This window comes from Cannabis sativa, chromosome 1, assembly GCF_029168945.1.
Source record: "Cannabis sativa cultivar Pink pepper isolate KNU-18-1 chromosome 1, ASM2916894v1, whole genome shotgun sequence".
NCBI classification, from domain to species: Eukaryota; Viridiplantae; Streptophyta; class Magnoliopsida; order Rosales; family Cannabaceae; genus Cannabis; species Cannabis sativa.
In genome coordinates this window covers 812,523-821,832 of record NC_083601.1, presented here as the reverse complement: position 1 = coordinate 821,832, position 9,310 = coordinate 812,523, and the positions used below count along the sequence as shown (strand labels likewise).

Genomic DNA, 9,310 nt, shown 5'->3' with positions numbered 1-9,310 from the left:
TGGTTAGTTTGGCTTGGAATTTCTATCATAGTGGTAGTTGGGAGAGAAGTTGAGCTATGAGCTTAAGCTTTGAGATTTAATGGCAAAATCTTGATTTGTGAATTAAAGTGTACTCTAAGTTGTTTAGTATGTTTATAATGCATTAATAAACTGTTTCGGGAAATTTGATTGGGTTTGAAGCAAGTTTGGAAGGTTAGAACTTGAAAATTTTGAGTTGCAGAAATTTGCAGTAATCCGGACACTCAAATGGTAGAACCGGGTGTCTGGTAGTTCTAGTAGTGCCAAAAAATTTAGGCACCCGGTTAGAAATTTGGTGTCGAAGTTGGGAATTTTTAAGGGTACCTCAATTTTTGTATTTTTTTTTTTTATATATTTAGGGCATTTTCACTTTATTTATCAATAAGACAATTTCGGGAAATTTGATTTTTTATGCTTACATTTGGTTAAAATTTTTTTTCTAAACAAATAATAACTAATATTTGTAAAATATGACAATTTTTATGATATCCCTAAAATACCCCTATTTACATCACCCCATTTACACCATCGGACCACCCATCGGGCCACCCATCGGACCATCCATCGGGCCACCATCGGGCCTCCCATCGGACCCATCGGACTACCATCGGACCAAATCTGCTACCAATTTTTTTTTTATGTTTTTGTACATACAAAAGTAGCATCAGGTGACCATCGGACCACCATCGGACTACTATCGGACCCCATCGGACTACCAATTTTTTTTTTTTTTTTAATGTTTTTGCACTAAAAAAAAGTATGGAAAATTTGGGAGGGGTATTTTTGGGTTTTAGATAAAATGGTCATATATTTTCAATGATGATATGTATTAGTTTAGAAATAAAATATTAGGTATATGTAAGTATAGAAAATCAAATTTCCCTTATGAATTTAAATTCTAGAAAGTGTTTTAGCGAGACACTTACTAGTTTAACATTAATGTGACTATGCACATATGCATGTATGTTATATTTTCTTGTTGTTAGCATATTAGAGATGTGAGATAGTGTACATAGAGTTGTACTGGGATACCAACATCTAATATGATCGACATAAAGTATGAATTAACATTACCAACACTAGTACAATTAGAGTACTGAGTGCAGTTTAATATTATGATTAATTATACTATAGTTACAAACGTTTGAGACTCAGACATACGCATTGGATGCGATTAGAAGATTTTATGGTAATTGAGTGTATGGGCGCTATATTACAAGTTAGACATATGTTGTGTATGTTATGCTTTTCTTATTAGGTATGTCGGCTCAAATATATGTTTCCATGTGTAGATAAAGGCAAAACGAAAATTGAACATCAGTGAGTGGTGAGCTTGATGAAGATTGTACATATTTAATCGTCTTAGCATTGAAGGTTGCGATCTTCAGAACACCGTTGGCAGTATTTTGGTTATGTCGCTAGATGATAATTTTTGGTTATTGTATATATTATGTATATTTTATAAACGAATTTTAAGATCCCGGATTATAAATATTTTACAAAAGTATTTTATGTTTATTAAAGTTTTAATTACTACGAAAATTTGTTAAGCACACTTTTATGTTAAAATCCTTTAATTAGCAAAAGTTAGCACAATAATCAAGAAAAATATAGTAACATGCCTTAGCTAGTTGGCATTACAATTTGCTATTAGAGTCGTTAGGTTTGTTCTTCGAAGATCTGTACAATCATCATCAGAGAGAAGCTCGACTCACAGTTCAGTAAGCTTTTATATGCTTTAATAGTTTTAAATAAGATATCATGATTGAAAATGCATGATAGGAAGCATGTTAGTAATAAATATATGGATGAGTAATAGATTGAGTTTCCATGTTTTGCGGTAATTATTGCATGATTATGATGATCGACCTACCTTATGAAATCACAGGCTCATCCTATAGAATGGACACCTGACGAAATACTAGAAGTCAGGGTGATATGGTTGAGGCTAGAGGTGGTCGGGGAGGTAAGTAAGAATCCCCCTCCTGATCTCAGTCGAGGTAGAGGTCGTGGTCGGGGTCGCAGCGGTAGTAATGCTAATCTGCCATAGGCTCCGCAAGATTGGGAACAAAAGTTTGCAGAAATGCAAGCCAGACTTCAGAGATAGGAAGAGGAGCTGTAGCGACTCAAACATTAAGCTCCTCCTGTTGCACCACCTCAACAGGTGCCACCAGTTCCTATTCTAGTGTTGCTAGTTGGGAAACCTGCCACTCGTAACCGAATGGAACCACTGTATGAAAGGTTCCAGAAGTAGGGATCTCTAATTTTTCTGGGAGGTCTAGATGTGATGAAAGTCGAGAAGTGGTTAACTACTATTAATAGAATTATGAACTTCATGGGAGTTACCGGTAATGATCGAGTAACTTGCGCTACATTTCAGTTTCAAGAGGATGCCGTAGTATGATGAGAGATGGTATCTCTCAACCGTAATGTGGAAACTATGTCTTGGAATGAGTTTTAGGATTTTTTCAATGCCAAGTACTATAATGAGGTAGTACGCAGTGCCAAGAGGAAGCAGTTTACTCAGTTAGTTAAGGAAATGTCTAGGTCGGTGACTAAGTATACGATAAAGTTTGATAGGCTTGATAAGCTAGCCTCGGGCATAGTGCCAACAAACTTAAGTAAAAAAGAAAAGTACTTTGCAGGGCTCAATGCCAAGATTAGGCAAGACCTAATGGTCATAACGGATGATGCCACCACTTATGCTCAAATGGTGGAAAAGACTCTCCGAGTCGAGGGTGCAGTAGAGTTTACACAAGAGTCTAGAGTGACAGTGGAGTTACTACTCCCCATACTTTAAGTTTTGGTAAGGGTGGTAGTGACTTATTTTATGATCAAAAAAGGAAGACTCTAGTGGCATCTGGTGGCTCGAGTCAGAATAAGAGGTTTCGAGGGAATTATGATTTGGTTGGTCATCAGAGTGGTCCCAAAGACCGTTACATATATCCAGAATGCTCAGTCTACAAAAAGCATCATCTAAGTGAGTGTAAAAATATATTCTAGTGTGATATTATGGGGGCATTTCAAAAGAGACTTTCCCTAATTGAAAAAAGAAGAATCCAAGAAGGAAGCAAAACCTAGTTCGAGCTCGAATTTTTGCTATTATTATCACAATATAATAACATATTACCTTGCCTTGAGATTTTATTTTTATTTTTGCTCAAAATAAATTATATAAAGACATGGGAATAAAATTCGAAGTAAAATTCTAATAGAAACAGTGGATAAGAAAGACTAACACGAATAATTTTAAGAAAACATGGGATTAAAATTCGAAGTAAAAACATGGAAGTAAAATTCGATGTTTAAGAAAGACTTGCACGATTAATTTTAAAATCTCTCAAATGTTAACTTTTTTATTTTTTTTTTTGGTAAATAAACGGAATTTATTGAATGCTTAAACTAAACTAGTGACCACAGAGGGGGCCACTTCCCTTAAACAACCACATGACTTGATTCTAGAATCTCGAGCCCAGTGGGCGAGACAATCAGCCACGGCATTACAAGAACGAGAAATAAAAATAACATCCACATATAAGAACTCCTTGCAATAAAGGAGGCATTCAACAAAAACCGGGTAAGCCCCCCAACCAAATGGTAATGAGCCCTGATGGTAGGGGTGTTCATCCGATCCAATCCGCACTTTTTTAGTCAAACAACATCCAATCCGCACTAAGTGCGGATTTCATATTTTGGATCCAATCCGATCCGCATAAGAGTTTAAATCCAATCCAATCCGCAATAGTGCGGATTGGATCAGTTATTTTGGATCGGTTATTTTTTTAATAATAAATTATTTAATATTTCATAGAAAAAAAATTAAAAAAAAACTATTGTTTCTTAATCTCCAATAATAATCTATTTCCATCTCAATTTATATACAAATTAAACCAATATACATATATATCAATATATATATATATACTTATCTTTAGATTTACACTAAAATATATATGTATCTAATTACTAAAATAAATAAGCTTGTATATATATATAAACTTTATGTGTATGTGTTTATGTTAATAAAAATTATTTTTGTTGTGTTTTTTATTACAAAATAAATAAAATGCACCAACTCAATATATTACTAAAAAAAATTAAGAAATTAGAAGTTTGTGTCTTTTTTTAATTAATATATATTACATATTATAATTTTTTGAAAATATATATAATTAAGTGCGGATTGAATTGGATCGGTTACTTTTGAAGTCAAACAACATCCAATCCGCACAAGTGCGGATATTCGCATTTTGCGGATTGGATTGGATCAGATACTTTGTGAACACCCCGACGTAATCGTGATGGAGACACTTAACTTTTACTACAAGTGGATAAGACATTTTATATTTGCGATGCCTCACATACATATATCTTGTACTAAAGGAAAACCGTCTGTATTCCCATCAATTTAATACCCAAACCAAATCATTGTAAGCAATGGAAACAACTGCAGTTATAATGAGAATCCTGATGCAATTCATGCCCAAAAAAATTAAATTATAAACACCAAAAAACTTCCGAGTGTTTCTCTCAACAAAGAGCGGGAATCTAATTTTATGATTGACCTGATTAGCTAAAATGGATCAAAATAAACTCAACAGTACTCCAACATTTAGATACAACAAAACCCCGCTAGGACTGGCCGTCCTAAAAAACAATTCAATGTTTAAATTTATAAAGATAACAAATTTAGAGCCGAAAAAGTATTGCCGTACGTACTCATTTCTTGACTTCTTCGAAGTCTGCCTCAGGAGCCTGTTCACCACCCTGTGAACCACCTGATGAAGAATCGCTGCTAGAACCACCAGACATGTGCTGCCCGATCTTTGATACGGCTTTGTTTGCAACATCAAGCTTGGCCTTAATTTCGTCAACGTTGTCCTCTCCCATCGCCTTCCTCAAATCAGCAACAGCATCTTCGATTTCCTTAGCTACTTCAGCTGGAATTTTTTCTCTGTACTCTGCTAAGCTCTTCTCAATGCTGTAGATGGTGGTGTCTGCACTGTTTCTGATATCAATAAGAGCTTTCCTTTCCTGGTCTTTCTGCGCATGCAATTCAGCTTCCCTGACCATCTTCTCAATCTCGTCTTCTGATAACCCTCCAGATGAACGGATAGTTATTTGTTGTTCCTTTCCGGTGGACTTGTCCTTGGCCGAGACAGTCACCATACCATTGGCATCAATGTCAAAAGTGACTTCAATTTGAGGCAATCCTCTTGGTGCTGGTGGAATACCTACAAGCTCAAACTCACCGAGAAGCTTGTTATCAGAAGCCATTTCACGCTCACCTTGCAGCACCTTGATACCAACCTGAGTCTGGTTATCTGCTGCAGTTGAGAATACCTGTAATAATGTTATAGAGGGGACAATCAAAGGCCAATGATTAAAACACAATGTCTAAGCAAAATAAAACGCATTACTTGATCAGTGCAACAATGAAAGTTGGCTGAAGAGTGAAAAATGATGTGGAAAATGTAAAGGAGAATTAGTCTGAAAGCTATCAGACGCACTAGACTCATAAAGCGGAATGAATGTAGAGACAAAAACAAAAGTAGAAATTTCACTTCAACCCTCTTATTTTTCTTTGGGTCTGGGTTGTTATTATATGAGGGGCTAGAGGGCAGTGACTGTATCCACTTAACTCGCAAAATAATAGATTATTCATAATGACATGGCATTAAATGCTTCTTCATTTTCAAACATACCTGACTCTTCTTTGTAGGGATTGTTGTGTTTCGGTTGATAAGCCTGGTGAAAATGCCACCCAACGTCTCAATTCCTAGTGACAGAGGGGTGACATCTAACAGAAGCAGCTCCTTAACATCACCACGAAGAATACCACCCTGAAGAGCAGCTCCCATGGCTACAGCTTCATCAGGATTTACTCCTTTACTAGGACTCTTTCCGAAAATTGCTGTAACAACCTCTTGCACCTTGGGAACACGGGTCATTCCTCCAACAAGTAGAACCTCATCCACTTCCTTGATGGATATATTTGCATCCTTTAAACAATTCTTGCATGGGGCCTTGGTCCTCTCAATCAAGTGGTTCACTAATGTTTCAAATTTAGATCTGGTTAGTGTAATATTAAGATGTTTGGCACCCGAAGCATCAGCTGTAATAAATGGTAGATTTATCTCAGTTTGAGAAGTCGATGAGAGTTCAATCTTGGCCTTCTCAGCTGACTCTCGAAGTCTTTGCAGTGCAAGCCTATCTTTCGCAAGATCAATACCCTCGGTCCTCTTAAACTCACTCACTAAGAAATCCAACAAAGCATTGTCAAAGTCCTCTCCTCCCAAGAATGTGTCACCGTTTGTTGCTTTCACCTAGACAAGACAGAAATGTTGTGCAAACTTTATAAAACAGAACAGAAGACATTAACTAAAACTTCTCAAGATGCAAGAAATGAATACCTCAAATACACCATTAGATATCTCTAAAATGGAGACATCGAATGTCCCACCTCCAAGATCAAAAACTGCTATAAGACCTTCTTTGTTGTTCATTCCATAAGAAAGTGCAGCTGCAGTAGGCTCATTAATTATCCTCTGTACGTCAAGGCCTGCAATTCTGCCAGCATCTTTTGTTGCTTGTCTCTGGGCATCATTGAAATAAGCTGGAACAGTGACAACAGCTTTTGATACACTCTTTCCAAGGTAAGCTTCAGCAGTCTCTTTCATTTTGGTGAGAACAAATGCTCCAATTTGGCTGGGGGAATATTGCTGTCCATTAGCCTCTACCCAAGCATCACCATTTGGGGCCTTAACAATCTTGTAAGGAACCATCTTCATCTCTTTCTGTGTTTGAGCATCATCAAACCGTCTTCCAATCAAACGCTTGGTGCCAAAGATAGTGTTAGTTGGATTGGTCACAGCCTGACGCTTTGCTGGAGTACCAACAAGTAGTTCTCCTTTCTGGTTAAATGCAACAACTGATGGTGTGGTACGAGCTCCTTCCGAGTTCTCAATAACTTTGGGATTCTACACCAATTTCAGCCGCAATTAGAAACAGATCAAAACACCTAAAGTTCAATCTTTTGTTTTTAATAATATCACTTCAATAAGACAAGTCCGTAAATTCTACCTTGCCCTCCATAACAGCAACACAAGAGTTGGTAGTACCCAAGTCAATACCAATAACATCTTGTCCAGCAGGTTTTGTACTGTAGTGAAAAGAAACAACATTAAACCATCATCTATTTTAATATAGCACACATATGCACTCAGGAAAATCCATTATACCTGAAAGGTCTCACCAAGGTTGACCACTTCTGGCCGAGATGAGATGGCTTGGCAGTGCTAGTGAACTGAAGAAAAGAAAAAGAAACTGTAAGCTAACCATTGCAAGTTATTGGGTTCTCAAGTCACCACACATTACCTCGGAACGGTACATCATGTTGAACACATAAGATTATTATTTGTCGAGCAATAATATTAATCCTACTGAAGCCTTTGATCGAGGAAATTTTGTCCCATGCCTCACATTTTGAAGAAAATTAGATAAATAAATTTATAGAATACTCTAGTCCCTATCCCATCAGCCCAAATCTCAAGTAACTATTAACTCAAGAACTACAACACATATCGAGCTTTAACTTTAAACATATATCCACGAATTTTCTTGCAAATGAAACCAAAAATAGAAAAACATTACTATCAGCCTCTAATGGAGATGAATATTATCGTTTAAACTAGGCACGGGATACATATTGTTTGATGAATTGCTTGAGAGGGATACATATTATTGTTGAAACTAGGCTTCTAACATAATTTCCTCCATCAAATCCAAATGACATACAAATATCAAGTCAAGAACAGCAATAAGCGTCGAGCTAAGACTTTTTCTATGAAAATAAGTGAATTGAAATGAAACCAAAAAACAATCTAATATAGGATTGTGAGCTTGATAATAGAGTTATAGAGGAAGATAAATGGTATTAAAACCAGAATCCTAAGCTCAAACAAATACCAATGAATGTTCAAAAGAGCTAAAGACATGAAACGAAAACGAGGAATTGGTGGAAGCAAACATACAGATCTGTATGCAGAGAGAGGAACGGAAGCAACATCCCGTCTTCGAATGGATCGAAGCAACGCAGCAGTGGCCATGGCTGACTTGAAGGAGACGAAATGGTTAGGGTTTAGGGTTTTTGAGAGAGAACGAACCACACCAGTGTGGAACTCTGGAAGGTTTTAGAAGGTTTTAAGTTAAGAGCTCATAACTCTATTTTATTTATTTATATATTAATTATTAATTATTAATTATTAGGCTGAGCTGATTTTCCTTAGGTTTAATGTGGGTAGCTGAAACGACATCGTTGAATCTGGTTTCTTTGAAGGGCTGGCAGTAGCGAATCGTGTCAGGCAGGCTATCAAGCAGGTTTTCTTACCAGTTCAATGGCTTTCCGAATTTACGATACTGCCCTCTATTTTCATGTAAGATTCTATTTCTTTTTGTTGTTTTCCATTCGTTAATATGTTTATCTATTTAGGGTAATTATCTTATGATTTTTTTATAAGAAGAATTGACTATGATTTCTCAATAAAATACGTATCATTATTAAAAGAGTAAATAATAGCATAAATACCCAAAGTTTTAAATTTGTAAGCGGTATAAACGTTTCATCAATACAGACTCTGTTATTGTCTTAAACAGGACATGTATAAGACCTAAATTTTAAATTATTTGATCTGGAAGAAAAAATATGTAGTATCAATTACTTCTAAATCTTTTTTTTTAAAAAATTTAAAACAGAGTCTGTACACTCACAACTTTAAGTACTTATGGCGCTATTTACCCTTATTAAAACAACTACTTTAGATTTCTTACATCAAATAAAAGAAAATTTAACCATAGAATAAAATTATACAAATTAATTTTTTTTTAACTAGAATAATAATTGTGCCATACTTAAATAAAATTAATTCTAAACGTAAGGTCAACTTTCTAGCGTCTAGTCAAACTTTCGATTTTAAAGAGCCAATGTATCTTTGCAAAAAAAAAGAGCCAATGTATAACTACTGAAAAAAAAAGCCAGTGTATCATGACTCATGAGCAAGATGTATTTTCATTTTTTCTTTTCTATTTGAAAAAAAAAATATGTTGAAAGCTTAAGTTGAGGGTGCTTGATATCCATGAAATGAAAGTTGACCAAAATCCAAACACCTACAAGTGTTCCAATTCGAGAAGTTTAACACTCGAGAGGGTGCTCTATAAGTTGAACACGCATTAGAGTGCTCAACATTTATACATTTATGAAGGTTATGCCTTATCATTAACATTAGTTTTACCA

General features: G+C 35.6%; 1 protein-coding gene across 1 annotated transcript; it reads right to left on the bottom strand.

Moving 5' to 3' along the window:
• Window positions 1-4,494: 4,494 nt before the first annotated feature.
• Window positions 4,495-8,440, bottom strand: LOC115703671 (heat shock 70 kDa protein, mitochondrial). Its single transcript, XM_030630911.2, has 6 exons — window positions 8,052-8,440; window positions 7,260-7,324; window positions 7,102-7,180; window positions 6,432-6,998; window positions 5,724-6,344; window positions 4,495-5,361 (listed from the first exon to the last, which is right to left on the bottom strand). The coding sequence occupies exons 1-6, from the start codon at window positions 8,124-8,126 to the stop codon at window positions 4,738-4,740; spliced, it is 2,031 nt and encodes a 676-aa protein (XP_030486771.1). The 5' UTR covers window positions 8,127-8,440; the 3' UTR covers window positions 4,495-4,737.
• Between the last annotated feature and the right edge of the window lie 870 nt (window positions 8,441-9,310).